This window comes from Coturnix japonica, chromosome 14, assembly GCF_054131305.1.
Source record: "Coturnix japonica strain WE chromosome 14, WE-NBRP24, whole genome shotgun sequence".
Classification (NCBI taxonomy): Eukaryota; Metazoa; Chordata; class Aves; order Galliformes; family Phasianidae; genus Coturnix; species Coturnix japonica.
In genome coordinates, this window is record NC_140676.1 from 338001 (window position 1) to 365139 (window position 27139).

The window sequence follows — 27139 nt, forward strand, 5'->3', positions numbered from 1 at the left end:
ACAAGTTTTCCGGGCTCGGAGCGGCCCCGCGCCCGCCCCCCCGGCCCGCTCCGGCCGCCGGCAGTTGCCCGGAGCCCGGCCCCGCTCCCGGCACCGCGGAACAAAGCTGCGGGGCGCGGCGCTGCCCGGAGCGGGGGCGGCCATCGAGACCCTCCCCGCCCCGCCGGGCCCGGGCCGCCGCCACCACCCGTAGCCGCGGGTCGGGAGCGGCCCCCGCCCGCAGCCCCGGCCCCGAGGCCGCCCGCCCGGCGGGGACGCGCGGGTCGCTCCGGGGGCGGCGGCACGAGGGGGCGCGGCGCGGGGCTGCTGCCGGCCCCACCCGGAGCCACGGTAACACGGGCAGCGCGAGGGGAGCGGCTGCTCCGCACGGAACGAGCCCGGCCGGGCGGAACTTCCCCCCTCCCTGGATCCGCAGAGCGGCCCGTGGCCGGGGGGCGCCGCTCGGGGCCCGGGGAGGTGGGGAGGAGGGGGGGGGGGGGAGGACGGGGTGCGATGGGTGCGGGGGTACCGGACCGAGCTCATCGCCACGGCAGCGCGGGGCCGGGCTGACGCCGCCGCTCGGGGGTGTCTGGAACGCGGCGCTTTGTTCGCACACGCGGCCCGTTCGCGCTCCGGTTTCCGCATTGTGATGTGAAACCGGCACCGCCGGTACATGGACGGTGTGACCGAGCACAGCCGTCACCGTGAGCGTCCGCCGCCGTGTGCAGGGCGGCCCGGTGACCCGGGACGGGGCGATGGGGCGGATCGTGGCCTTGTCCCCCCGGGGCTGCGGCCGGTTCGGGCGGCGGGGACGGGCTCGGGGCGGCGGTCAGCTCGGGCCGCCCGGGGGGATCGGCCGTCAGCCAATCGGCGTGCGCGCTGAGCGGACCCTCCGCCAAGCAGCCAATGGCGGCGCGCGGCCCGGATCCCCGCGGAGCCCCGAGCTCCGGCCCCGCGGCGGCGCGTGGGGGAGGAAACGAGCGGCACGTTCCGTTACCGGGAACGGCGGGAACGGCGGGAACGGGAACAGCCCGGCAGCACAAACCGCGCCGGTACCGGCCCGTGGAGCGGGAAGGACGGGGGGTAAGGCTGCCATGGGGCGGCAGCTCCGACAGCCGCATCCCGCGGGCACGGGGCGCGGCTCCTCCTTATCGCCCCTTATCGCCCCTTATCGCTCCCCGTCCCCACCCGCCCGGACCGACACCGACACGGTCCCGCTGCGCCCCGGCAGCCGGTAACGGGCGGACTCAGCCCAGCGGCCTCGGCCAATCGGAGCGCGCGGACACGATCCTTCCAGCAGCACACGAGACTCAGCCAATCAGATTCGACTCCTGCAGCACCCTCAGCCAACGGACGCGGCGCTTTTGGTAACGCAGCGGCCGCAGCCAATCACAGCGCGCGCACCGGCTCAGAGGCGGTATTTGATTCGCGGCCGCAGCCAATCGGAGCTGACGGAAGGATCCCCGCGGTCGTCGGGCCGGACCCAACGGACGGCGGCGGCCGCTCCCCCTGCCGCCTCCCGGCCGCAGCCAATCAGAGCGTGCGGACGCGATCCCGGCCGCAGCCTCAGCCAATGGCGATCGGCGGCGGTGACACCTGCAGCCAATCGGCTCGCCGGGCCGGGAGTCCCCGCGCAGCCATTGGCTCCCCAGGCCGCGTACGTGTGTGCGCGTGTCCGCCGTGAGCGCCGCCCGCCCCGGTCCCGCTGCGCTGTGTCGCCCCCTGGCGGAGCAGCAGCCGCTTCGTCCCGGCGCGTCTCCGGGTGGGGCGGGGGCTTCGCGGGGGTGGGGGGAGAATGAGTCCGCCGCGCCCCGGTTCCGGTTCCGGTTCCGAGCGCGTCGTGCAGCCGCCGCGATGATCAGCGCCGTCCCGGTGTTCAACAACCACGGCAACACGCGGCTCGTCCGCTGCTACCGGCACCTGGTGCAGGTCGGGGCGCTGCGCGGGGCCGGGTCCGTTCGGTGCCCGCTGGACCGGGAGACGCAGCGGCGGATCCTGCGCGACACGTTCCACGCGCCACGGGCGGGTCCGCAGCTCCCGGCGGTGCGGGGGGGTCTGTGAGCTGTGCGGGCCTGAACCGCCACCCCGCCGTGTGTGCGGCGGCAACGAGCGGCGGCTCATGTACCGGCACTACAGCTCATGTACCGGCACTACAGCTCATGTACCGGCACTACGGCTCATGTACCGGCACTACGGCTCATGTACCGGCACTACAGCTCATGTACCGGCACTACGGCTCATGTACCGGCACTACGGCTCATGTACCAGCACTGCGGCTCATGTACCGGCACTGCGGCTCATGTACCGGCACTGCGGCTCATGTACCGGCACTACAGCTCATGTACCGGCACTACAGCTCATGTACCGGCACTGCGGCTCATGTACCAGCTCTACGGCTCATGTACCGGCACTACAGCTCATGTACCGGCACTATGGCTCATGTACCGGCACTACAGCTCATGTACCGGCACTACGGCTCATGTACCAGCACTGCGGCTCATGTACCGGCACTGCGGCTCATGTACCGGCACTGCGGCTCATGTACCGGCACTACAGCTCATGTACCGGCACTACAGCTCATGTACCGGCACTGCGGCTCATGTACCAGCTCTACGGCTCATGTACCGGCACTACAGCTCATGTACCGGCACTATGGCTCATGTACCGGCACTACAGCTCATGTACCGGCACTACGGCTCATGTACCAGCACTGCGGCTCATGTACCGGCACTGCGGCTCATGTACCGGCACTGCGGCTCATGTACCGGCACTACAGCTCATGTACCGGCACTACAGCTCATGTACCGGCACTGCGGCTCATGTACCAGCTCTACGGCTCATGTACCGGCACTACAGCTCATGTACCGGCACTATGGCTCATGTACCGGCACTACAGCTCATGTACCGGCACTACGGCTCATGTACCAGCACTGCGGCTCATGTACCGGTACTACGGCTCATGTACCGGCACTACAGCTCATGTACCGGCACTGCGGCTCATGTACCGGCACTACGGCTCATGTACCGGCACTACGGCTCATGTACCGGTACTACGGCTCATGTACCGGCACTACGGCTCATGTACCGGCACTACGGCTCATGTACCGGCACTACGGCTCATGTACCGGCACTATGGCTCATGTACCGGCACTATGGCTCATGTACCGGTACTACGGCTCATGTACCGGCACTACAGCTCATGTACCGGCACTGCGGCCCATGTACCGGCACTGCGGCCCATGTACCGGCACTGCGGCCCATGTACCGGCACTACGGCTCATGTACCGGCACTACGGCTCATGTACCGGCACTACGGCTCATGTACCGGCACTATGGCTCATGTACCGGTACTACGGCTCATGTACCGGCACTACAGCTCATGTACCGGCACTACAGCTCATGTACCGGCACTGCGGCCCATGTACCGGCACTGCGGCCCATGTACCGGCACTATGGCTCATGTACCGGCACTACGGCACGTTGTGCGTCGTGTTCCGCGTGGGCTCGTCCCAGCGCGAGCTGTGCATCACGCTCCTCATCCCGCGCTGTTCCCCACCTGAGCCCTGGGAGCAGCTCCTGGCTCTGAGCTTGGATGGAGCTCCATGTGGCTGTGTGAGCACTTTGCCCCTCGCTGCAGCGCAGCACAACATGGAGTTAAAGGGGGAAATAAACAGGAACAATGGAAGCGTTTGGAACACGGTGTTTGATAAACTTTGGTTTGAGCGCAGCCGCTGCGCTTCCTCCTCGGGGGGACAGAACCTGGGGCAGGAAACATCCTGCTTTGATGTCCCGGGTGGAGCTGCACATAGTGGGGCTGTGCACAGTGCAGTGCGGGGCGATAAGGAGCAAAAAGCAAGGGGGAAAATCAGCGGTGCTGGAAGCGTTCCCTTCCTGTTTTGGATCCCAACTTCTGAGCTCTGGGACAGAGAAATGGACGTGGAGGTTTGCTCCAGTGCTCAGGGCAGCTCAGGCCGCTCAAACCTGGTTACTCTGACCGTGCCGTTGGGTTGGCTCCCAGCTGCAGAGATGTCGCCAGGCCGGTTATCTTGTCAGGAAAAGTGCTCTTATCAAAGGAAGGGAAAGGAGGGGGGGGAGCGGTGAGGAAGGAGGAACACGTGGGGGTGGGGGCGACAGCCCTGTCTGCTGCTGTGCATCGGGCACAGTGTGCTCCTATGGGGCCGGGACCTGGCGCTGTGAGCAGCGTGAGCCGCCCTCCTCTGCTCTGTGTTGGTGAGGATTCGGAGACCCAGAGGAGGGAGAAAGGAGGGTTTGTGCTGGGCTGACTCCCGGCTCAGCCCCCCGGCTCTCATACATGCAGTGCTCACACCCAGCCCCACAGCCATGATGTTTGGCCGTGCTGTGCCCCGCGCAGTGCGCGCTGCTGGGTGCCGTCCCGTGGCTCTGCCTCAGAGCGCAGCGTGTTTTGCTCAGCAGCTGCAGGGTCCCAGAGAGGACACGGATTGTTCCTTGCAAAACAAAGGTTTCTCGGGACCGCTGCCCGGCTGGGTCGGGTCCAAGCTGGGCTGATGCCAGGTCCAAAAGGAGCCCGGTTTCCTGCATCCCTGATGGGCAGCGCGGGGCGGGCGCTGAGCTCACTGCTGGGTTTTCCCCTGCTCAGGGAGAGGTTCGTGGCACCGTTTTATTTCTCACTGCATTGCTCTGGTGATGTTTGTCGTGCAGTATTTACAAGCACAGTCAGCTATCATGGGCCATAAACCGATATCGTAACAACCATCTTCCAGTAACAACCTTTATCATGGAAGCAACCAGAAACCCATAAATCAGTTATCTGTGCAGGGGCGCTGTTGGAAAATGCTGGCTCAGCAGAGAGCTGTGCTGTGTTGCTGCCATGACCAAAGGTGTGTTGCAGTGGCGTGGCACAGCCACCTGCACTCTGGTTCTCATGTTCCAGACCCCATCCTGGGCCGTGTCTGTGTGTGCTGGGGGGCAGCTTGCTGCTCAGTGCTGTCTCTGTTCCATCCTGGGGTGCAGGGGAGGTGTGGGGCTGGTATGGGGCAGTGGCCAGGTTTGCCCTGTGGCACGCTGGGGCCACATGCTGCTCTCTCCTTGCAGATGCACTATATCCTGCAGGAGCTGGTGATTGGTGGAATGGTGCTGGAAACCAGCATGAATGAGATCGTGGCACAGGTGGAGGCACAGAGCAAACTGGAGAAGGCGGAGGTGAGCGGCAGCATGTGGGGTTTGGTGCCCAGGTGTGGGTACAGGGCAGGGTGGGCTCCGGGTGCCTTGCAGGAGCCAGTGAGCTGTGGGCAGTGGGGCCTCCCCAGGTGCTCTCAGCCTGCATGTCCCCAGGGAGGGAGCGCAGGGTGGGTGCTCCCCATCGAGGGGTTCAGGGAGCAACCAGCACGTGGGTGTTGCTGCGCTGTCAAGGTTAATAGCACACAGTGAAACCTTTCTGGCCTGTTGGTGCTGTCATGGTGAGGATGCAGCGTGCAGTGCCAGCAGGGCTGGGATGTGGGTGTGGGGCTGGCACAGCACACACTGCTCCCCAGGGGGGGGCTCTCGGCTGCGCCATCCTGCACCGTCTCAGCCATGAAGAACATCAACCTGCCGGAGATCCCACGTAACATCAACATCGGGGACATCGGCATCAAAGTGCCCAACCTGTCACAGTTCATGTGAGTGTCCTGCTGTGGGGGCCGGATCTGGGGCTGACTCCTCTTGGGATTCCTCAGTGCAGAAATGTGCCCGTGGCCGTGGTGGAGACGCGGTGGTGCTGCTCCTCCACCCTCCTAGTGCGGAGCTCTCTCTGCCTGCCTGTGTCCCCCTGCCCACCCACAGACTGTCCCCCTGTGTCCCCCTGCCCACCCTGCTCCTGCTGGGGCCCTGTGAGGTTGGCACTGACGTCATGGGGCAGGGCAGAGGGGTGTGAGCTGCTGAGAGCTGCCAGCGTGCCGTGCCGTGCCAGGAACACATGCATGTGAGCAGAGAGCGTGTCCTTCTCCAAATAAACCACTGTGTGAACCTGTCTGTGGTGTGTGCTGCTGGGATGGGGCTGTGGGTCTGGCCGGTGGGGGGGAAATGGGGCCGTGGGTGCTGCCTGTGGGGTTGTGGCAGTGTGGCTCTGTGGCAAGGTGCCTGCCAGCCTGCTGCTGGGGGCAGGTCATTGCCTCCTGCTGGGGTGTGGAAGCCTGTTATCTCCTGTCCTCATTGCTGCCCATCAGTGCCTGGGGCCAACAGCCAGTGAGTGCAGGGCTGGGCAGCCCTATCTCAGAATGGAGGTGCCCCTCGGCCCCTCCTGGCCACCATCCTGCCCTGGGCGCAGGGGCCTCTTCCTGCGCCGTTTCCCTCCCTCCAGCTGCGCTCCCGCGGGCTCTGCCTCCACTTCCCCTGGCAGGGAAACAGTGACTCTGCTTGGAAGGAATTTTTCTGCTCTCCCCTCCCCACCACTTAACCCTTCCCCAGCTGGTCACGGGGGTCACTGGGCCGAGACACCTCTTCATTGCTGCCCGCCCTCCTGCTGCTGCCGCATGGCTGCCATGCGGTGGTGGGAGCTGTGGGCAGTGCAGAGATACGAGTCGGGGGGGAGGGGAGGGAATGGGTTCTGGTGATTGTGGGGGTCTGAGGGGTCGGGGCAGGGGGGACTCGGTGTGGTGCTCCTGCCCAGGTCCGGAATGTGGGGGGACTTGGGGAGTGGGGCTGGGGGGATCCTGGCTGCAGTGGGCAGTGCCTTTTCTCCAGCCCAGTGCTGTGGTGGTCACTGGTGCAGGACGTGCCTCACTGCACATGACGAGATGTTCTGGCACCTCCGGTACTGGCTGCATCCCCACCACCCTTTCCTGTGTCATGCTGGAGCTGGGAAGCACAGAGCTGGGTAAGTCCCTCTGCTGCTCCTTGTTGCACCCCTGGCCTTGGCACATACAGGACGGGGCAGGGAGAATGGGATGGGCTGAGCCCCTGTCCCTGTCCCCAACCCAGGAGCGCTGAAGCCCTGAGCCCAGCAGGGACACCCAACACTGTGCTCCCCAGCTGCCTGGACTGGGGAAGCAAGAGCTGGTGCTGGGGCCCCATCCTGGCCCTGAATGGCTGTCAGGTGCTGCCCTGTCCTGGGCTGGGCTGTGCTTGGCACCCATGGGTGCAGGGTTCCTCTGAGCTTGGTTTGCTTTTGGGATCTCCCCCATCTTTCACATCCCTCACTACTGGTGAGGTGGGGGATGTGGACAAAAGGAACCTGGCATGTGCCCAGCCCCTCTGTGGGCACCTGCACACCCCAAGCCAAAGTGTTTGCCCTCACCCTGCCAAGGACTGGGCGAGAACACTCAGTCCCAGGGGAGAAACACTCCAGCCCTGCTTCCTTGGAACTGCAAATCGATCCACATCCACCCGGCCCTGTAGGGACAGGCAGCGCCAGGTGGGACTCATGGAGCTGGGAGGGATGTGGGATTCCTGGTGGGACATGGGGTGCTGGGCAGGGGCTGAGTGGTGTGGCACTCCCAATCAGGGATGGTTTGCAGGCTGCCTGGGTGCTGGGTGGGCACAGCTCGGTGGTATTGCTGCTGAGCGCTGCCCTGTTCCTTTCCCTGACACTTCTGAGGTTGAGTGCTGGTAAAGGCTGGTGCCTCCGAGCAGTGCCTCCCAGGCAGGGCAGTGGTGCATCTGGGACGTCTCCTACACCCAGACCTGGGGTGCCTGCCCTGTGCCGGGCCCCGGCCTTGTGCTGGACACACGGTGTCCGTTCCGGGACCCCCTCTGCCCGCCCCTCAGTCAGCAGCCCAGGGGTTAAGGTGCCGAGCAGCGGTTCAGGTTACTTCCCTTGGAGCTCGGGGAGGAAACTTTCCTCCCTCTGCCGCCCGAGCTAACGGGGCAGCGGAGCGGAGCGGTGAGCGGCGGTCGGCGCCCCGACGGGAGCCGGGGGGGCCGCGTTTCACCGCGGCTGAGTGCGGGGCGGTGAGTGGGGCACGGATGGGGCCGGGGCTGGGGTCTGCCGGGGCTCCGCGGGCCGGGCGGGAGGGCGGGGGCTGCGGCTGCATGGGGGAATGGAGCGCGGTGTGAGCGAGGGCTCCGGGAGGGGCACTGGGAGACGGAGCGAGAGAGCAGCTCCGGAGGGCAATGGGGTGTGTGTGTTTGGGGGGGGGAGGGGGGAGTCCGTGGGGTGAGCCCCTGTCTGCGTGCCCCGGGGCCGGAGGTGTCGATTCCGTGCCCGCCTGCGGGGCGATGTTTGCGGGCTGGGGGGCAGGCGGGGCTGGGGGCAGCTGGCAGCGGTGGGAGGAGTGGGATCGAATGCCCGGAGTGCGGCGCCGATAGGTCTGCGTGGGGGGCACAGCTGCACCCCCGGGCTCCAGGCAGCACCCCCAGCCGTGATTCGGGGTATGGTGTTCCCTGACACAGCGCCTTTGTAGGGCAGTGTATATGGTGGAGCCATGCAAGGCAGGGGATGTGTGGGCAAGTAGAACTGCTCCTCAGCCTCAGAGATGGGCACCTGGGAGCTGCTGGGCACAGGGCACAGTGCTGAGCACACCTGGGAACTGCAGTGCCCTGAGGACACCGCTCAGCCTCTGCCCAGCTTTGCCCTTTGCTCCTGTACCACTGCCAGCAGTACCAGCCTGGGTTACACTGCTGGAGGTATCAGACCTTGGGAAAATGAGTTTCTAGTCCCAGGCCGAGGTGCACAGAATGTTTCCTCTTCCCCACCCTGCCCTGCATGGGGACTTTGCTCCACTGTCTTTGGCCGTGCCCACGGCAGCCCTGGGCAGAGCTCAAGGGGGCTCGGCCCGGTGGGGCTGGGGCTGCTCTCCCATGTTGGCAGGTGCACAGGGAAACCGTGTCCCGCCCCACGTGCCACGTGCAGTGCATCGGGCCCGGTGCCTTTGCTCAGCTCCCAGCTGGGGTGTGCAGGCCAAGCTGAGCCCCCCAGGCCCACCAGCGTTCTCCCAGCTGTGTGCTGTGCAGGTCGGGACCCCCAGCTCAGGGGGTACACGGGCTGCTGGGCATGTGCCAGACTGTGCAGGGTTCGTTAGTGCTGGAGTTTGAACTCCCGGCGCACAGCTGGTAATGCAGCCCTGCACTCTGAGAGGGCTGCTGGCAGGGGAGCTCTTCCTTGGCCCTAAGGACCCCCAGCTGCGATGCGATGCTCTCCCTGCCTGCACAGGGGGCCCTGGATGTGCCCATGCTGGGGGCCAGCACCCACCCTGCTGCACCGCCTACCCGATGGTGCAGAGGGGACGTGGCTGCTGGCTGTGACCCCGCTCTGTCCCTCCTTTTGCAGGGCTACACCGGGGCCCTGGAGGGATGCCAGCAGCCCTGGCCCGAAGCCGTGCCTACTGCCGTGCTGCCCAGCCCCGGTGGTGCAACACTGAGCTCCCGTCCTGCCCCAGCACTCGGGATTAGCGCTGCTGCGGGGCGGGGAGGTGGGCGGACGGAAAGCTCCTCGCAGGGGTCCGTCGCCACCCTGAGCCTCATGGTCGTTTAATCGTTCACCCATTAACTTGGACTAATAAACCCCACGGGAGCAAGAGGCTAAAAGCCGTGCCAGCCCAGCACAGCTCCTCCGCGCGCCGCTCCTCGGCCCCGCCATGGCAGCCGGCTTCTTCATCAGCAAGAGCGTGGGCATCGTGGGCATCGTGCTGGCGCTGGGCGCCGTGGCCACCATCATCGCGCTGTCCGTGGTGTACGCGCAGGAGAAGAACAAATCGACGGGAGGCAGCGGCGGCCCCGACGCCACCACCACGGCCAGCACCACCGCTGCCCCCAACAACCCCTGGAACCGCTGGCGGCTGCCGACGGCGCTGAAGCCGGAGAGATACGAGGTGACGCTGCAGCCCTTCCTGACGCCCGACGCCAACAACATGTACATCTTCAGGGGCAACAGCAGCGTGGTCTTCATCTGCGAGGAAGCCACGGACCTCATCCTGATCCACAGCAACAAGCTGAACTACACGATGCAGGGCAACTTCCACGCCTCGCTGCACGCGGTGGACGGCTCCGCGCCGCCCTCCATCAGCAGGACGTGGCTGGAGACCAACACTCAGTACCTGGTGGTGCAGCTGGCTGCGCCGCTGCAGCAGGGCCAGCGCTACCGACTCTTCAGCGACTTCACCGGGGAGCTGGCCGACGATCTGGCTGGATTCTACCGCAGCGAGTACACCGAGGGCAACGTCACCAAGTAGGTGCAGGGCTGGAGGGGAGGGGGCATGGTGCTGTGGGGTGAGGTGGCTGTGGAGCCAGGAGTGCAGGGCACAGTCTGTGTGCCCCTCTGTGCGGGCAGGGTGAGCCCAGGGACTCTGGCTCCCCGAGGGCTGTCAGCCCTTGGCAGAGGGGCCGCAGAGGCCGGGTGCTGTGGTACTGATGGGTTCGCTTGCAGGGTGGTGGCCACCACACAGATGCAGGCCCCCGATGCAAGAAAAGCCTTCCCCTGCTTTGATGAGCCGGCCATGAAGGCTGTCTTCACGGTGACGATGATCCACCCCTCCAGTCACAAGGCCATCTCCAACATGCCTGCCAACAGTGAGTGGGGTGGGGGAGCTCTGTGCCGGGTGGGCGGGCGGGTGGCTGAGCCGTTCCCTGCTCCCCACAGACACCTACGAGCTGCAGATGGATGGACAGAGCTGGAATGTCACCCAGTTCAACCCCACACCCAAGATGTCCACCTACCTGCTGGCCTTCATCGTCAGCCAGTTCGAATATGTAGAAAACAACACTGGGCCGGTGCAGGTGAGCTGAGCACCGTGCCCCACACCCAGGGCACAGCCTGGGCAGCAGCAGAGCCTGGCACCATCTCTCCTCTCAGATCCGCATCTGGGGCCGCCCCACAGCCATTGCTGAAGGGCAGGGCGCATATGCTCTCCAGAAGACCGGACCCATCCTCAGATTCTTTGAGGAACACTACAACACTTCTTACCCGCTGCCCAAGTCTGGTGGGTGTGGGGGGCGTGGGGCTGTGCTGCTGGCAGCTGCTCCAGCTGTGGCCATGCGCCAATGGCACCTCTCCATCCCCCAGATCAGGTCGGCCTGCCTGACTTCAATGCAGGTGCGATGGAGAACTGGGGGCTGGTCACCTACAGGGAGAACTCGCTGCTCTATGACAATGCCTATTCCTCCATTGGCAACAAGGAGCGAGTGTTGACCGTCATCGCTCACGAGCTGGCCCATCAGGTACCTGCTGGGCCCCCACTTACCCCTGGGGACACGGTGCCCTGCTGACATGGTGCTCCACTCCTCTGCAGTGGTTTGGGAACCTGGTGACGCTGCGGTGGTGGAACGACCTGTGGTTGAACGAGGGCTTTGCCTCCTATGTGGAGTACCTGGGTGCAGACTCAGCAGAGCCCACCTGGAACATTGTGAGTGCTGGTGCCAGTGGCCACGGGCATAGGGCATGTGTATGGGATGTGGGGCATGTGTATGGGATGTGGGGCATGTGTATGGGATGTGGGGCATGTGTGTGGGACTTGGGGCACGTGTGTGGAGTGCAGAGCAGAGTTATAGGGTACAGAGTATGGGTATGCTCTGTAGAGCACAGATACAGGACATGGGGAACGTGTATGGGGTGTGGAACATGGGTGTGGGGCATGAGGCATGTGTATAGGGCAAGGGGGACAGGCATGTGGCACAAGGCATGGGCACGGGGCATGGATACGGGGTGAGGGCACAGGCATTCCCTGCTGTCCAGTGCCCAGGCGCTGCCCTACTATGCACTGATGGCTGCACCGACCCCTGCAGAAAGACCTGATGGTGCTGAATGAATTGTACACGGTGATGGCAACCGATGCCCTGACCACCTCCCACCCACTCACCTTCCGCGAGGATGAGATCAACACCCCAGCACAGATCAGTGAGGTCTTTGACTCCATCGCCTACAGCAAGGTGGGTGCTCTGTCTCGGGTGCAGGGTCTGGGAGCGCGGGGTCGCAGGGTGGTCTCTGTGGGGCTGTGTGCTCAGAGCCTCACTGCTCTCTCCGCAGGGCGCGTCGGTGCTGCGGATGCTCTCTGATTTCCTCTCTGAAGATGTGTTCAAGTTGGGGCTGCAGGTGAGCCAGGGGTTGCTGGGCTGTGCTGTGGTGCAGGTGGTTGTGGCAGGTGGTCCCTCCCTGGGGCTCCACGGGGGTCCTCTGCCCCTGCCCACCCAGCTCTCCCGGTGCTCTCCCGCAGTCCTACCTCCACACCTTCGCCTATGGAAACACCGTGTACACAGACCTGTGGGAGCACCTGCAGGAGGTATGAGCGGGGTGGGCTGCTCTCTGTGCTGCTCCCACCCTCCCAACCCCCCTCCAGTTCTGGTGGCTGCAGTCTCCCCTGGGCGAGGGGTGCAGTTCCCGCATGGTGCTGGGCCCCATAGAACCAGGAAACACTGCCAACGCCTCTTGCAGGCTGTCAACAAGAGCAACGTGCTGCTGCCCACCACTATCAGTGCCATCATGGACCGCTGGACGCTGCAGATGGGTTTCCCTGTGGTCACTGTCAACACACTCACTGGCAGCGTCCAGCAGAGCCACTTCCTTCTGGACTCCAGCTCCACAGTGGAGAGACCTTCTGTGTTCAAGTGAGCAGGGCCAGGACACTGGTGTTGTGGAGTGTGGAGGAGCTGGGGGCAGTGGGTGGTAAGAGATGTCTATTGACCTTGTGTCCCCTGCACAGCTACACCTGGATTGTCCCCATCACCTGGATGACGCCCAGCAGAACTGGGGACATGTATTGGCTGGTGGACGTCTCAGGTACGGTGCTCAGGGTCTGGGCTGGGGGCTGGCTGTCCCCCCTGCCTTGTGCTGGTGGGTTTGGGGTAGGAGCTGAACCCCTCCGCCCCCACAGATACCAACAGCAACTTCAGTGTGGGCAGCTCCACCTGGCTCCTGCTGAACCTCAATGTCAGCGGTTACTTCCGTGTCAACTACAACCAGGAGAACTGGGACCAGCTCCTGCAGCAGCTGTCCAACAACCACCAGGTACGTGACACTCCTGTCCCACACACCCTGTTCTGGCGCTGCCCTGTGGCACTGGCTCTGCTCTCCCCCAGGTCATCCCCGTCATCAACCGGGCGCAGATCATTGATGATGCCTTCAACCTGGCCAGGTGAGCGGGGCAGCTGGGCAGCACGCGGTGGGTTGCTTGGCATAGAGGGCACAGAGATCTCCATGCTGCCATCTCCCTGCTGCAGGGCACGGCAAGTCAGCGTGACGTTGGCACTGAATACCACACGCTTCCTGAGCGGGGAGACGGAGTACATGCCGTGGCAGGCAGCGCTCAACAACCTGCACTACTTCAAGCTGATGTTCGACCGCAGCGAAGTGTTCGGGGCCATGACGGTGAGCGCAGCCCCGGGGGGTGCTGAGGGCCAGGGCTGCTGTGTGGGCTGCACGCTGAGCCCTGCACACCCGCTCTGCAGAAATACATCCAGAAGCAAGTGACGCCGCTGTTTGAGCACTATAAGTATGTCACCAACAACTGGACCTCCGTCCCCGACAACCTGATGGATCAGTGAGTGCCGCAGAGCTCTGGGCTGCCTGCTGCCCTGGGTGCCGTGTGGTGCTCACTGCAGTGTGCTCCAGGGGGGATGCGCAGCCCCCCAAGTGGGTGCCCGAGGCTGTGCACCCATCCCAGCCCCACGGGCTGCTCCTTCCCCCCCAGGTACAGTGAGATCAACGCCATCAGCACAGCCTGCTCCTACGGCATCGCTGAGTGCCAGCAGCTGGCCACCGCGCTCTTCCAGCAGTGGAAGCAGAATGTCAGCAACAACCCGTGAGTGCTGCAGTGCTGCAGGGCCGGGCACAGCGAGGGCTCCGTGCTGAGATGTCTCTCCCCAACAGCATCACCCCGAATCTGCGCTCTGCCATCTACTGCAGCGCTGTGGCCACGGGCGGCGAGGAGGCGTGGGACTTCATATGGGAGCGCTTCCTCGAGGCTCCTGTGGTGTCCGAGGCCGACAAGCTGCGTACGGCCCTGACCTGCAGCACTGAGACCTGGATCCTGCAGCGGTGGGTGCAGGGCTGAGGGGGGGGAACAGGCTCTGCCCGCAGAGCTTCTCACCTGGCAGCTCCCCCCGCACAGGTACCTGCAGTACACCATTGACCCCACCAAGATCCGCAAGCAGGATGCCACCTCCACCATCAACAGCATCGCCAGCAACGTGGTGGGGCAGCCGCTGGCCTGGGATTTCATCCGCGGCAACTGGAAGACACTTTTTGGCCAGTGAGCACCGCGTGGGGCTGGGAGCAGCAGCTGCGGTCTCCTGCGTGCCGGGAGGGGGGACCCTGGGCAGCTCCAACACGGGGCAGCGCTGCGCCCCGCAGCCCCGGCTCAGCCATCCGTCCCCTCCCCCAGGTACGGCGGAGGCTCCTTCTCCTTCTCTCGGCTGATTTCATCCGTCACTCAGCGCTTTAACACCGAGTTTGAGCTGCAGCAGGTGAGCGGCTGCCGGCTGGCACCTATACCCGGGTCTCTCTGTCCCGCCGAGCCCTGTGTGTGCCCGGCTCCGGTTGCCGACACGGGGTGCTGGCTGCGGGGTCCCCGCACCGCCCCATCCCTTCTGTCCCCCCCTCGCAGCTGGAGCAGTTCAAGGCTGACAACCAGGACATCGGCTTCGGCTCTGGGACGCGCGCCCTGGAGCAGGCGCTGGAGCGGACGAGGACCAACATCAACTGGGTGAAGGAGAACAAGGAGCTCGTGCACTCCTGGTTCCTGGCCGAGACCGCCTCCAGTTAACCCTGCTCCGCTGCCGCTCCCCGCAGCCGGCCCGGTCTCTCGTCCGCTCCGTCGCCGTCCCGCGCCCACCCCGGCCCGGCCCCGCTGAGCCCTTCGCTGCTCGTGACGGGAAGCGCCCGGCGCCTGGATGATGGGCGGGGGGGGCACGGGGCCGGGCACAGCGAGGGCTCGTGCCAGACGTGGGGTCTTGTAAATAAAGAGGGGCACGGGAGCGCGGTGTGGCCGTGGCTGTGGGGCTGAGCGGGGCCGGGGCAGGAAATGGCCGGAGCGGAGGCAGACCCAGGCTGTTAGGAGCCCGGTGCTAAGTGGCTCCGGGGGCTGCGCCGACGCCAGCGCTCGGCCCCTCCGTCTGACGGCTGCGTGTGAGCTCGACCGCGGCGCTGCGGGGGGATGGCACAGCGCCTCCAGCCCCAACCCCAAACACTCGTGGATGCAGAAAGGCGAGGGGGCGCCCAGGTGGAGGGCTGCGGGAGCCCAGAGGTGGGGCTTCTCTGTTACCCCAGCCCTGGGGACATCTCTGGGCTGTGGGATGCACCGGGATGAGCCCCGAATCTGGGGGCAGTACATCGAGGTGTGTAAGGTGGGGGTGAAGGCTGAGCATTGCCCTCCCACGCCCCCCCCCCCTCCCAGGGCCCCTTCCCGTGTTGGGGCGCAGCGAGCAGGAGCCCAGCAATAACGAGGCAAAGTGCATCAACACGCAGCAGCTTTAATGGGGAGCCCCTCCCAGTGTCCTGCAGTGCCCCTTGGCACTGTCCCCATGCTGTGTCATCAGCTGCAGGCAGCACATCAGCTCCACCACCCCCAGCACCGTGCGGGGCTGCAGCCAGGCAGGACAGGGGTCGCGTGGACGTCGGAGGAGATGAACATGTCCAGGTCCAGGGGGCTGCCGATCTGCAGAAAGGCTGCGTGTCAGGTGGCTGTGTGGGACAGTGCTGTGGCCCTGTGCATGCATCCTGGGCTGGCTCTGCAGCTCCATGTGCTTTGTGCTGTTCCCTCGCCCCATGCAGTCACCCTCATCATGGCACACATGTGCACAGCAAGAGCATCCTCCATCCCACTCCACCACATCCCAGACTCTACCGCCAGCCCACATGCACCCATGTGTACCTGAGAGCCACATGTGGGGAGTCCTGAGGGTTCCATGGCCTTTGCTTTCATCCCAGGATGCAGGGAAGGAACTGCAGGCTCCATGCAGCAGGAGGGCTCTGTCCCGGTGCCTTTGGCTGTCATGTATCTCTGGAGGGGCTCCAGTGGGGTCTCTGCTCTGATGCTGCACAGCGATGATGGTGAGGGCTGTGACATGGAGCCCGGTGTCCCATGCAGTGCTGGGGGACTCCCCGCGGTGGGGCTGTAGGAGGGTGATGACCAGAGCCCCATCTCCATGTCAGGAACCCCGTGCAGCTCCGGGCAGGTCTCCATCACGGGGCCAGTAGAGAGCGGCCCCCACGTCCCCATCCCTGCATCCAAAGCCCCGTGCAGATCTGGGGGGCTCCCCCAACCCTCCGAGCTGGGGGGCGAAGCGTCCCTCGGGGCCGGGGGGCGCAGCCGGGGGTGCGGGGGCTGGCAGCAGCCCAGGCCCTGGGGGCAGAGCGGGCAGTGGCGGGGGGCCGCCCCCCGGCGCAGCAGCAGCACCTCCTCGCTGAGGCCCAGCAGCGCCGAGAGGTGGGCGATGTAGCGGGTGGCGAGGCGCAGGGTCTCGATCTTGGTGAGGCTCTGCCCGGCGGGCGCCAGCGCGGGCGGCAGGTAGTGCCGCAGCCGGTGCATGGCCTGCGCCAGCCGCCGCATCCGCAGCTTCTCCCTCTCGCTGGCGCTCTGCCGTGGGCCCCCGGCCACCCCTGAGCCCCTCCTGCCCGTGGGACCCCTGCACCGCCTCAGCCCAGCCCCGCTGCCGGGCCTGCAGAGCTCCCCAGGTGGGGTCAGGGAGGCGGCTGTTGGGGCCTGGAGGCCGTGGGGCGGCAGTGGGGACCCGGCCATGGTGGGTTCTGCTCTGGGGCTGCACACGTCCGGGGGTCCTTTGGCAGCCCTGGCTTTATGTGGGCCCGAGGTGCGAGGTGACACTTCTGTGGCCACCTGGAGGTGTCAAAACCTACATGGCGTGGGCTGCAACTGGGCCGGGAGCCTGGGAAAGCTGGACCCATTTGCAGAGGTGTCAGTTCTGACTCCTCCAGCCCTTAATTGGCACTGCCCGGTGCTGGGAAGTGTGCAAGGACCAATTCACACGGTCATGAGAGATGCTAACGTGTTGAGCAGCCCTGCCAGCACCTGCACTGTGGCACAGCGCTATGGGGCAGCGAGGCCTTGACCTTCCATTGCCAGCAATCCTGGCATCCCCACACCACTCTGCCCTTTGTGTGCCCCTGCTTTGGTCTCCCTGGCTCTGTGGGATGCTGCTGTGTGTCCCTGAGGTGCTTATGTGCAGCTGGGCACACTGTGTGGGTGTGGACGTACACTGAGCCATGCTTCTTGCCCAGCTGCTGCAGACCCCAGGCCCTGCACCCTCACCGCAGTGCCCTGCACTGCACTCCAATAGCGCAGCCTGGAGGGAGTGGAGGATCCCGGCTCCCCGACAGGGGGCTGCAGGCTCTGCTCTGCTCTGACCCCGGCCCTGGCCGCACTCCAGCACTTGTCTAAACACAGAGGGAGGTGGGAAGTGGCTGCCCAGCAGGGCCGCAAAACTCATTACCCGGGAGCTCGTCAGCTAATGAGACACAGGAGGGGGTCTGGGAACGGGGGGGGAGGCAGCGCCGGGGCTGCACAAGGGGACATGTGGGGAAGGGGCCGTGCCCAGGGCTGTACCTGTGGGTGCAGAGCTCCCTCTGAGCACCCCTAAACAGCACCTATGGGCTGGATCCTCTGCAGATCCCCATGTCCCCCTGCAGCTCCAGCCCTGTGGGTGCGCAGGTGACGTCAGGAGCCCGAGCACAGTGCTGTACAGTGTTCCAATGATCTCAGACCTTGAGTGGGACAGCACAGGGGCACTTCTTCCTCTGTGAAATCATCAGCATATCTGCTGTGTCTGTAGCATCCGCAGGGTGGGAAATGGCGGCTGGTGTCCTTGTGACATCCAGCTGGGCAGTGCGGGTGGTGGCAGACAGCTGGGAGCTGGTGCTGGGTGCTGGGGTGCCCTGCAGCGATGTGCCCTGCCAGCACGGGGCGCCCCGGGCTGTGTGTGGCTCCATCAGTGCTGGGAACAGCGTGAGCTCAATGGCAGCCAGGAGGTGCGCAGGGGGGGCCCTGTTTGTTGGCACTGCTCAGCGACATCCATGCGATGTGACTTCTCAGGGATGGAGGTCCGGTACCGGCACTGCCCCGTGTGGAGAGCAGCGCAGATGAGCCACGGCCCCACTGGGGGTGACCTGTAGTCAGGGCTGATTTCACCACCTCCGTGTCACAGCGTGTGAGGGGAAAACCGAATGACTTCCATGTGATGTTGCTGACGCAGGGGTGGCTCACGCAGCCCCACGGTCAGCACTTCCCGGGGAGCAGCGCCCCGTGACTGCAGCCGGCTCCGCGCCCCACGTCCTGCTCCGTGCCCTGGGCCCGGCTCTGCGCCCCATGAGCGGTGCTTCACCCCGTGCCGCGCTGTGTTACGGGGATGCTCCACCCCCGGCCTTCCTGGATCTCCCTGATCTATTTTCCTTCCCTCGCGGTGCCGGGTTTCCCTGGAAACCTTTACACCCGCAGCGCGCGACTCCTGTGCGGGGCCTGGGAACGCGGCGGGGGGCCCCATCCCAGCCCCCTCCCAGCCCCTGCAGTGGGGACGGGTCCGTGCGTGCCAGGAGGGGCCGGGGCTGCGGCGCTGCGCCACCCGTGGGTGCCGCTGCAGGGACTGGAGATCGGGATCGGGGTTATAGGGTCAGAGCTGAGGGGAAAATGGGGGCAGGTGGGAGTCGGGGCTGCAGCGCGGGAGATGTCAGTCACAGCAGCGGACTTTGGGCACCGGGTGCAGGCAGAGCCAGGCGGCTCCGCAGGCGTCAGGGCTCGTTAGTACCAGCATGTGAAATGCCATTAGCGGGACTGCGGGGGGTGGGGGGGAGCTGGGCAAAGCCCGTTGCCCGGCTGAGGACGGGGATGGGGGCATGGTGCTGGACACAGCCTGGCCCTGCGGGTCACACTGGGGATCAGGATGGGGCGGGACAGTGCAGAGCTGGGCTCTGGGACTGCTGCACTGGGGACGTGGTGCAGACAGAGAAATGCGCCAGCCCCAGTGTCTGCAGCATGCATTGCAGCGCAGAGCTCGCCGTGCTCAGCCCGCTGCCGGCCCAGCAGCTGACCGCACTGCAGACACCCCGTGTGCATCGCTGCTGGGGGGGGGGCTCCTCCTGCCCTGTGCCAGCACTGCTGCTGGGGTGCGGGCAGTGCTGGGGGGGTGGGCAGCACGGAGCAGCCTCACACCGCCGGGGTAAAAATCCTCACCCTCCTGTTCAAAGGATGGCTGCCCTCGGCCCCCGCCTTTGAAGTGCTGCCGACGCCGGCCATGGAGGTGCCACTTCACACCTCCGGCCCAGCATAAAGCCGGGGCTCCGGGGCCGGCGGCTCCCAGCCCTCAGCCATGGCCCACCCGGCAGCTCCCAGCCTCGCGCTGCGCACCGCGTCTCCACCGCTCGACTGGGGTCTCCCCGCAGTCCCCGAGCCCGAGGGCTACAGCAGCAGCTCGCCGGCACCGTCACCCGATTCCTGCGGCCTCTCACCCCCTGCCAGGGCACCGCGCCGCGGTCCCGCGGGCAGGAGGGGCTCAGGGGTGGCCGGGGGCCCACGGCAGAGCGCCAGCGAGAGGGAGAAGCTGCGGATGCGGCGGCTGGCGCAGGCCATGCACCGGCTGCGGCACTACCTGCCGCCCGCGCTGGCGCCCGCCGGGCAGAGCCTCACCAAGATCGAGACCCTGCGCCTCGCCACCCGCTACATCGCCCACCTCTCGGCGCTGCTGGGCCTCAGCGAGGAGGTGCTGCTGCTGCGCCGGGGGGCGGCCCCCCGCCACTGCCCGCTCTGCCCCCAGGGCCTGGGCTGCTGCCAGCCCCCGCACCCCCGGCTGCGCCCCCCGGCCCCGTGGGACGCTTCGCCCCCCAGCTCGGAGGGTTGGGGGAGCCCCCCGGATCTGCACGGGGCTTTGGATGCGGGGATGAGGACCTGGGGGCCGCTCTCTACTGGCCCCGTGATGGAGACCTGCCCGGAGCTGCACGGGGTTCCTGACATGGAGATGGGGCTCTGGTCATCACCCTCCTACAGCCCCACCGCGGGGAGTCCCCCAGCACTGCACGGTGCTCCGGCCTCCAGCGTGTCCTCCTGGCCATCCCCTCCTCACTGCGCAGTGGCAGGGACCTCTCCGGACCATCCCGGTGACCCCATCCTGGACGGGGGGCTGCTGCTGCCAGACTCTGTGGATGCAGAGATGGTCACCCAGGTATGTGTGCGGCCGTGGAGCTGGGATACTAATGTGGGGCTGAGCACAATCTCTCTGGTGGGCTCGGAGTGCTCCTGTGGTGGTGTGGAAGTAGGGTTGGGGTCACAGTGATGTGATCTGGGATTGGGAGTGGAGAGGACCCCCATCTATCCTGTGGCACATGTATGTGGGGTGCTTGGAGCCTTCAGCTGCTGCCACCTTCCCCGGTGCATCAGTTGGGCTCCCGTCAGCTGGCACAGAATCCTGCTGGTGCCCTCATGATGGTGGGCTCTGCCAACCCCAAATGCTGCTGTCCCGCACACAGCCCTGCCCTGCATCCCTGCCTTGGCCGTACTTTCCTCACCAACTCTCTCTTCCCCATAGGACATCTCAGCAGATCTGCTCTCCCTGTTGGAAGCTCTGCTCCCACCTCAGCTCCAGCACTGAGCGATGCACCATCGGATGTCCATGACTTGCAGGACCCACCGAGACGTGTCCCCCCCTCGGACAGCTGGGGGGTGGTGTAGACGAGGTGCTTGGAGCCTGGATCCATGCTGGCCGTGACTGTACATAATATACTGTGACTGTATATAAATAAACCCTTTTGCTCACTCTGAGTATCATCACGTGGCCATTTCTGCAGCAGCTGCTGGGCGCGGGATGGGTGCAACGTACACAGTCAACACGGTGGGGCTGAGAGGACAGCAGAGCTGGGGAAACCGCACCAGGGCTGTCACACAGAGCCAGCATCTCTGCGGGACCCTGAGCCGGCACCATGCGGCTGGGGACGGCATCTGGGAAAGCAATTGCCGGGAGGTATCAGGACAGACACCTCCAGCTCTGGGAATGGAGCTCACCAGCTCTGCCCAGGTGCGGCTCAGTGACAGCTGAGCGATGCCCGCAGCCCGTGCCCGGAGCCTGGGAGGCCCCACGTCGCAGGGTCACCTGGGGGCTGCACTCGGCCGGGTGGAGACCCCGCGGGTGCCGGTTGGAGGGCGGGTACGGGGCCGTAAGGGATCCCCGCGACTCGGGGTGTCGAGCGGTGCAGAGCCCCATCCCGGGGCTGGCGGGCAGATGCTAATGCGCACCGGGATCCCTGGGGCAGGAGGTCTGCAGGGCTAATGAGCCCCACTTATCTGTGAAATGACTGAGGTGACTTGCTAATTACGGTAATGCCCTCCGCCTGGGAGACGCAGCCTTTGAGATGCAAAAGAGCCGCGCTCCCCTCCCCCAGCCTGCAGCCGTGATCCTGCGGAGCAGCTGGGAGGCGGGGATGGGATCTGTGGATCTTTGAGTCCCCACGAACGATACGCCCCAAAACAACGAGCACTGTGCCCCCCACACGCCGCCCCGCAGCGGTAGTCCCAGCTCCGGGCACCCCTCAGCTCCTGGGTGCAGGCACGGGCTGGAGATACACTGTATGTGTGTGTGCACATGTCTCTGTATGCATGAGGCTGCTCACGCTCATCTCTGTGTGGGTGATGCAGGATAAAGGACGGAGTCGTTCCACGCAGGTTGGCTACGTCAAGGAGCAACCTGAGCTGCCAAGGGCGTCCCGCGGGCAGCGGCTGGCGGAGGTGGCTGCAGGCAGCAGAGTGCTGCAGTGCCGGCCCTGCTGCGTGTGTCCCGGCTGGATGCGGCTGGTGCCAATGTGGGAGCGCTGAGCGGGTGGTGTTTGAACAGCCCCGACATGGCCCGGCTCGGCGCGGGAGCGGGGCAGGATGCGGCGGCTGCAGGTGAGGTGTGCGGGGAGCGTGGGGTGCTGCACCTGGGGGCTCCCGCACTGGGGGGCGCCCTTATCCCTGAGCAGGAGGACCACGAGGGATGCTCTGGGGTGGAGTGGACAGGGTAGCATTAATGGCCTGGGGCAGGCGGGGGGCTAAGGAAGGCTGAGACCACTTTCCTGTGCTTATCTGAGATGCCGGAATCCCGTAGCTCTACGGGGTGTGGGGGCTGCAGATGGGAATGCCGTGAGCTGACATGGGCTCCTGGGTGGGTCAGTAGGTCTCCCTGTCCCCTGAGTACCCCCAGCCCTGCATGGGTCGCTCTGTCCATCTGCCTGTCACAGCAGGAGGGGGCTGGCTGGACCCAGGCCCCGCGGTGGGGAACGTCAGCACGGAGCCCTCCAGCAGCGTGTCCCACCCCAAGCAGGGCTGTGCCTGGAGCCCCCGTCCCGAGGGCGCCGAGGAGCCGCTGCTGCTCCCCACCTTCTCGCCCGCCGCTCAGGCCCGCGTGGCAGCCACCCTCGTGCTCTTTGTGCTCTCGGCCGGCTGCAACGTGGCGGTGCTGCGGGCGGCGGGGGGCCGGGGGGGCGGCGGGCGCTCCCACATCCGCCTGCTGCTGCGGCACCTGGCTGCGGCCGACCTGCTGGTGACGGTGGTGGTGATGCCGCTGGACGCCATCTGGAACATCACGCTGCAGTGGCGGGCGGGTGACCTGGCCTGCCGCCTCCTCATGTACCTGCGCCTGCTGGCCATGTACGCCTCCGCCTTCGTCACCGTGGTCATCAGCCTGGACCGGCAGGCCGCCATCCTGCGCCCGTTGGCCATCGCCCGTGCTCGGCGCAGGATCCGCGCCATGCTCCGTGCCGCGTGGATGCTCAGCGCTGCGCTCGCTGTGCCGCAGGTGCCTGCCCTGCCCTGCCCTGCCCCGCACACCCTGCGCTCCTGGGGGGGCCCAGGGACTCCTCGGGGGTGGCAGTGCAGCTCTGGTGAGACCCGAGACCCCTGGGTGCCGCCCTGGGGAGCTCCGTCTCAGCCCCTCCCCACCTCTGCTTTGCTTCCAGCTGTTCCTGTTCCACACCGTCACCCTGCACGCCCCGCACAACTTCACGCAGTGCACCACGCGCGGCAGCTTCCCGCAGCCCTGGCACGAGACCCTCTACAACATGCTGAGCTTCACCTGCCTCTTCCTGCTGCCGCTGCTCATCATGGTGTGCTGCTACACGCGCATCCTGCTGGAGATCTCCCGGCGCATGGGCTCCAGTCTCTGTGAGTGGGGCTGGCAGGGGGGCTGCAGGTAGACCAGTGTGCAGCCTTGGCCAGGATGGTGGAGGTCCTCGCTCCCTCCTTGGGAGGGAGTTCCCATCCTGCCTATGTGGCCGAGCCCTCTGCTCACTGGTCCCATTGCCACGTTTCAGTCTCCTCCAGGGACGTGGCACTGCGGTGCTCCGGGAACAACATCCCACGGGCACGGCTACGCACTCTGAAGATGAGCCTGGTCATCGTCTCCTCCTTCATCCTCTGCTGGACCCCCTACTATCTGCTGGGGCTGTGGTACTGGTTCTGCCCACGGGTCATGCAGCAGAAGGTCCCACCGTCCCTCTCCCACATCCTCTTCATCTTTGGCCTCTTCAATGCCTGCCTGGACCCCATCACCTATGGGCTCTTCACCATCCCCTTCCAGAGGCGCTGCGGCTGTCCCTGTGGGCGCAGCTCGGAGCCTGAGCCACCCTCCCCAGCCACGGGTTCCTTCTCCTGTTCAGCCTCATCCCTGCGGGGCAGGCAGTGTATAGGGGGCACAGAGGAGCCACAGCCACCCATGGAGCTGGGGGTTCCCACTGGGGCTGGTTCCTGCCAGAGCAGCGCGTTGTGAGCCGGGGCAGCCTGATGCCATGAGGATGGCACTCTGTGAGCAGTGAGGGCAGGCGGTGGGGGCTCCGCTCCAAATTCCCTCTGTAAGTGGTAGAGCAGAGCTGCTCCTACAGCCAGGTGGGTGTGAACCATCCTTCTTCCCTCTCTGCACCCATTTATATTACATGCTGGAGCACACTGCAGCAATAAAGCATCCTGTGGCCATTTCATGTGCTGCCTGCATCCCTGGATGTGGGCAGCACAGGGGCTGGGGATGGGTCGTACAGGGAGCTGTTGCTGGCAGTTGTCCCCAAGGCCAGGGTGGTGCTGCCATCCCCACAGCACTGCTGGGGGCTGCACAGCACAGGGCCTGCAGTCCTTCTGGTCCTGTGCCAGCCCTGCACTCGGCTGCTGCTGGGAACAGGAGCTGGGCTGCTGCTGAAGGTCGTTGCGAGGTGTGGGACCGGCAGCACCCAGCAGCACAGCAGCTGCTCCAAGGCCAGCAGTGCTGCCAGGGCCAGGCACACAGCTGTGCTGCTCGGCTACTGTGGGGGCTGCAGCTCTGGCCCACGGTGGGCTGTGGGTGGGATGCCTACAAGGGTGGGAGCTGCTGGTGGGGGAGTGGGCAGCGAGAGCCACTCCTCAGTGGGGTTCCCTGGATCTGGCACATGGAGTTGTGCCGTAAGTGCATTTGATAGATCCTGAAGCTGGACCTGGCACAGAGCACAAGTGGGCAGTGGTGATGGGAGGAATCTGGAGCTGCCAAAACGCATCCCCTTGGACAGAGGGCTGCAGGAGGAGTCTGGCATCACTCCAGAAGGTGCATGGGCAGGATGGGCACAGTGAGCTTTGGGCACCCACCCCTGCACATTGTTCTGCAGCAGGGCTGGACACGGCCCAGGGCAGACTGGGCTCTGGGGGCACCACAAGAGCCCCACAGTAGCTGCAGGGAGCAGGGAGAGCTGAGCAGAGTTACAGTCCCTGCAGGGTGGTGATGGCAGGGCCGAAGGATGGTGCTGATGCCCTGATCCCACACCATGACCGCATGGCATGGCGCTGCAGGGGCAGCCATACACAGGGAGCAGCATCTTGCTGGACACCCGGGAGGGCAGTGGCCATGCAAAGGTGCTGACAGCACTGGGGACACAATGGGGCAGGAGCTTGCCATGCCGTGCTGGGAGCAGCGTCCAATAACAGCAGCAGGAACAGAGTCATGTGGGTTTATTTTGAAGTGGCAAAGTGGAAGGACAAAGTGGTGCTGCTGGAACAGGCCGGGTGCTGCAGTGAACTGCCCCTGGGGGCTGGGACTAAGGGGAGGGGATGGGGCTCTGGCATGGACTCGGGCAAGTACAAAAATATCCTCTGTGGAACATGCTGCTTACTCCTGTGGCCTAGGAAATGTGGCACAGGGAGAAGCAGATGAAATAAACAAGCCAAGAGCCCCTGCTGAAACTCCAACGTGGGAGATGCTGTGTGTGCTCGGGGGACAACCTGCCCACTGCAGAAACAGCAGGGAGCTGTGTGCACGCGGCTGGATTCTAGCCCTGCATGTGAGGGGCTGAGCTGTGCTGGCAGCACGTAGCCCAGAGGTGGCCTGGCAGCGGTGGGGGCAGGTGACATCCCGGGGGCTGCTGCTGGGGAGGATGGATGTGGGGATGTTGGCGCTCGGCAGCTGTTCTCCACCGGGTGAGCAACGCCAGCTCTCCCCGTTCCATCCCCAGCCACGTCCCTGCTGCAGCACCATGAGACCCCGGCCCCTCCTGCAGTTTGGGACGGGCACAGCCGTGGCATTAGGTGCCAGCTGCGCTGCTGCCCGGCCTCTTCTCCGTGAAGAAACTTTTGAGCAGCATCACTTGCCCAACGCTGACCACGAACAGGATGACGGTTTCCCCAACCGACCAATACGAGACTCGCCCGTTGAGATCCTCAGCCCGGCTGCGGTCCTGCGCTTCCCGCAGGCGGTAATGAGTCTGGGAGTCGATCACTGCGTTCAGCGCCTCGTGGATGGTGACGCAGGCGGACTCCATCTGGGGGGACAGGCACGAAGTGTTACCCACGGGGCACGGCTGGGGCGGGGGGGCAGCGGGACACCATGCGGCTCAGCGAGGGTTCCGTGCCCCAGCCTGGCACCGCGGCTCCGCTCTGCCACCAGGAGGATGGCGGCACTTCTGCATGCAGCACAGGGGGAGGGAGCGAGCGCTGTGCACGGGGCTGTGCCGTTTGGCCACATGCTGCAACGCACCTGAGTCAGAGCGGTGACGCGGGTGCCCATGTCGGGCAGGATGGGCGGCTCGTCGCCCACCTGGAGGTTGAAGTAGACGGTTTTGTGGGAGAACGTGGAAAACTCATTGCTGAAGCAGAAGGTGTAGATCCCCGCGAGCTCAGTGTGGTGCGGGAAGCTGTCGTACTGCTTCTTGGTCTCCCTGTAGATGGCGCGGCCGTTGGGGTCCTCGATGTAGCAGTCGACATCGTAGTGGCCCCCGGTGATCACCTGCACAGGGAGATGTGGGCAGCACCTGCTGGACCCCGAGAACCCAACCCGCACGAAACTATGAAACTATGAAACTATGAAACCCGGCACCACGGGCGGAGCAGTGCTGCCCCCAAACGTGCCACGCGCACAGCCATGTCCCGAGCAGCACGGGCACCGTGCCACTATGCCCACCATCAGCAGGGGCCAGGCTGGGGGGGGCACGGGCAGGATGCACGGAGGGACAGCCCCTACGGGGGGCCACTGTGAGCACGTCCCAAACGGCTCTGATGTGAGCACTGCTGGGCACGAGTCTGGGAACAGCTCCCGGGGCAGCACAGGGGGGACGGGGGGCGCAGGGGCGAGCTGCGGGGGTTGCCCCGCTCGGGGCTCTGCGGAGGCTGGGGGGCACGGGTGGGGACACAGGTAGGGGCAGGGCCGTACCTGGTAGTCCAGCGTGAACTTGAGGCCTCGCTGCAGCTCCTGGTGGAAGCACTGCTTGTCGCTGTCGGGCAGCTCGAAAGTCAGCTCGGTGCCGCTTGCGCGCAGCGCGCCCAGCAGCAGGGCCAGAACCCAGCCCCGCATCCTGCCCCTCATCCCGCACCGCTCCGTCCCGCTCCCCTCGGCCCCGCGATCGCCCCGCCCGTGGCCGTTCCCCCCCCTGACGTGGCGGCGCCGCGGCGCTTCCGGGCGGGGGCGGCTCCGTGCGGGGCCGGGGGACGGAGGGGGAGGCGGGAGGCTGCGGGCAGCGCGGGGATGTAGAACCGCCGTCCGTCACACGGCGTCAGCCCCGCACCGCGCACCGAGCGGCAGCTGCTGCGCTGTGGCGCTGCCCCGCGTCCGCGCAGTGAGATGCGCGTTTCCGCAGTGCGATGCGCGCTCACAACCCCCGCGCAGGGAGGAGCTGAGCCGCGTTTGCACCAACGCTGTGAGAGAGTCGACAATAGAGATATCGGGATATGTGTGAATGGAAACCTGGGATCTGGGAATCCTCAGCCGAAAATGGAAGACGGACTTCATGGTTAGCGATAAAGTGTGCCTGAAAACCCGCCTGTAAAACATCTGAGCAACAGGAAGCAGAAACTTA

At 65.6% G+C, this 27139-nt stretch overlaps 6 protein-coding genes across 9 annotated transcripts; 4 read left to right on the top strand and 2 right to left on the bottom strand.

Annotated features, from left to right (window-relative positions):
* Positions 1-1415: 1415 nt before the first annotated feature.
* Positions 1416-5964, top strand: AP3S2 (adaptor related protein complex 3 subunit sigma 2). The gene is made up of 5 exons (XM_085515057.1): positions 1416-2037; positions 2116-4077; positions 4460-4603; positions 4972-5174; positions 5493-5964. Exons 1-5 carry the CDS (start codon positions 1834-1836, stop codon positions 5620-5622), a joined length of 2643 nt encoding a protein of 880 aa, XP_085371183.1. The 5' UTR covers positions 1416-1833; the 3' UTR covers positions 5623-5964.
* Positions 5965-6683: 719 nt separating this feature from the next.
* ANPEP (alanyl aminopeptidase, membrane) lies at positions 6684-14841 on the top strand. 2 transcript variants are annotated; one of them, XM_085515143.1, is made up of 21 exons: positions 6684-6814; positions 9206-10102; positions 10301-10443; positions 10514-10650; positions 10727-10853; positions 10937-11091; positions 11163-11276; positions 11656-11799; positions 11897-11962; positions 12084-12149; positions 12302-12474; positions 12570-12646; positions 12741-12874; positions 12946-13001; positions 13087-13234; positions 13315-13406; positions 13557-13667; positions 13736-13903; positions 13977-14117; positions 14250-14331; positions 14472-14841. In XM_085515143.1, the coding sequence occupies exons 2-21, from the start codon at positions 9513-9515 to the stop codon at positions 14628-14630; spliced, it is 2883 nt and encodes a 960-aa protein (XP_085371269.1). In that variant the 5' UTR covers positions 6684-6814; positions 9206-9512; the 3' UTR covers positions 14631-14841. The 2 variants fall into 2 exon arrangements, with proteins under 2 accessions (XP_085371269.1, XP_085371268.1); XM_085515142.1 differs by lacking the exon at positions 6684-6814 and adding an exon at positions 7526-7887.
* A 485-nt stretch (positions 14842-15326) lies between these two features.
* LOC107318989 (uncharacterized) lies at positions 15327-16749 on the bottom strand. Its single transcript, XM_015873459.3, has 2 exons — positions 15738-16749; positions 15327-15521 (listed from the first exon to the last, which is right to left on the bottom strand). Exons 1-2 carry the CDS (start codon positions 16602-16604, stop codon positions 15417-15419), a joined length of 972 nt encoding a protein of 323 aa, XP_015728945.2. The 5' UTR covers positions 16605-16749; the 3' UTR covers positions 15327-15416.
* Positions 16750-19182: 2433 nt separating this feature from the next.
* LOC107318991 (uncharacterized) lies at positions 19183-20633 on the top strand. Its single transcript, XM_015873460.3, has 2 exons — positions 19183-20031; positions 20395-20633. The coding sequence occupies exons 1-2, from the start codon at positions 19183-19185 to the stop codon at positions 20455-20457; spliced, it is 912 nt and encodes a 303-aa protein (XP_015728946.2). The 3' UTR covers positions 20458-20633.
* A 630-nt stretch (positions 20634-21263) lies between these two features.
* LOC107318988 (putative gonadotropin-releasing hormone II receptor) lies at positions 21264-23812 on the top strand. Of its 3 annotated transcripts, none has more exons than XM_085515147.1 (4): positions 21264-21746; positions 22162-22635; positions 22796-23000; positions 23150-23812. In XM_085515147.1, the coding sequence occupies exons 1-4, from the start codon at positions 21732-21734 to the stop codon at positions 23602-23604; spliced, it is 1149 nt and encodes a 382-aa protein (XP_085371273.1). In that variant the 5' UTR covers positions 21264-21731; the 3' UTR covers positions 23605-23812. The 3 variants fall into 3 exon arrangements, with proteins under 3 accessions (XP_085371273.1, XP_085371272.1, XP_085371270.1); XM_085515146.1 differs by having other exon boundaries at positions 21402-21746; positions 22082-22635; XM_085515144.1 differs by having other exon boundaries at positions 21563-21746; positions 22079-22635.
* Positions 23813-24788: 976 nt separating this feature from the next.
* On the bottom strand, positions 24789-26693 carry TMED3 (transmembrane p24 trafficking protein 3). Its single transcript, XM_015873212.3, has 3 exons — positions 26497-26693; positions 25825-26073; positions 24789-25609 (listed from the first exon to the last, which is right to left on the bottom strand). The coding sequence occupies exons 1-3, from the start codon at positions 26647-26649 to the stop codon at positions 25373-25375; spliced, it is 639 nt and encodes a 212-aa protein (XP_015728698.3). The 5' UTR covers positions 26650-26693; the 3' UTR covers positions 24789-25372.
* Positions 26694-27139: the final 446 nt, after the last annotated feature.

What these genes read in the sequence shown, in the direction of transcription:
- LOC107318989 (XM_015873459.3), bottom strand. Translation starts at nt 16,604, where the DNA reads ATGGCCGGGTCCCCACTGCCGCCCCACGGCCTCCAGGCCCCAACAGCC. An exon ending in TCCCCACATGTGGCTCTCAG is followed by an intron (nt 15,522 to 15,737) that starts GTACACATGGGT and finishes GCCTTTCTGCAG; the next exon opens with ATCGGCAGCCCCCTGGACCT.
- LOC107318988 (XM_085515144.1), top strand. Translation starts at nt 21,701, where the DNA reads ATGGCCCGGCTCGGCGCGGGAGCGGGGCAGGATGCGGCGGCTGCAG. An exon ending in GCAGGATGCGGCGGCTGCAG is followed by an intron (nt 21,747 to 22,078) that starts GTGAGGTGTGCG and finishes TGCCTGTCACAG; the next exon opens with CAGGAGGGGGCTGGCTGGAC. An exon ending in GCGCATGGGCTCCAGTCTCT is followed by an intron (nt 23,001 to 23,149) that starts GTGAGTGGGGCT and finishes GCCACGTTTCAG; the next exon opens with TCTCCTCCAGGGACGTGGCA.
- AP3S2 (XM_085515057.1), top strand. Translation starts at nt 1,834, where the DNA reads ATGATCAGCGCCGTCCCGGTGTTCAACAACCACGGCAACACGCGGCTC. An exon ending in CGGCGGTGCGGGGGGGTCTG is followed by an intron (nt 2,038 to 2,115) that starts TGAGCTGTGCGG and finishes CCGGCACTACAG; the next exon opens with CTCATGTACCGGCACTACAG. An exon ending in TTTCCCCTGCTCAGGGAGAG is followed by an intron (nt 4,604 to 4,971) that starts GTTCGTGGCACC and finishes CCTGGGGTGCAG; the next exon opens with GGGAGGTGTGGGGCTGGTAT.
- ANPEP (XM_085515143.1), top strand. Translation starts at nt 9,513, where the DNA reads ATGGCAGCCGGCTTCTTCATCAGCAAGAGCGTGGGCATCGTGGGCATC. An exon ending in ACCGAGGGCAACGTCACCAA is followed by an intron (nt 10,103 to 10,300) that starts GTAGGTGCAGGG and finishes GTTCGCTTGCAG; the next exon opens with GGTGGTGGCCACCACACAGA. An exon ending in CAGAGCCCACCTGGAACATT is followed by an intron (nt 11,277 to 11,655) that starts GTGAGTGCTGGT and finishes CGACCCCTGCAG; the next exon opens with AAAGACCTGATGGTGCTGAA.
- LOC107318991 (XM_015873460.3), top strand. Translation starts at nt 19,183, where the DNA reads ATGGCCCACCCGGCAGCTCCCAGCCTCGCGCTGCGCACCGCGTCTCCA. An exon ending in ATGCAGAGATGGTCACCCAG is followed by an intron (nt 20,032 to 20,394) that starts GTATGTGTGCGG and finishes TCTTCCCCATAG; the next exon opens with GACATCTCAGCAGATCTGCT.
- TMED3 (XM_015873212.3), bottom strand. Translation starts at nt 26,649, where the DNA reads ATGAGGGGCAGGATGCGGGGCTGGGTTCTGGCCCTGCTGCTGGGCGCG. An exon ending in AGTTCACGCTGGACTACCAG is followed by an intron (nt 26,074 to 26,496) that starts GTACGGCCCTGC and finishes CTCCCTGTGCAG; the next exon opens with GTGATCACCGGGGGCCACTA. An exon ending in GCGTCACCGCTCTGACTCAG is followed by an intron (nt 25,610 to 25,824) that starts GTGCGTTGCAGC and finishes CTGTCCCCCCAG; the next exon opens with ATGGAGTCCGCCTGCGTCAC.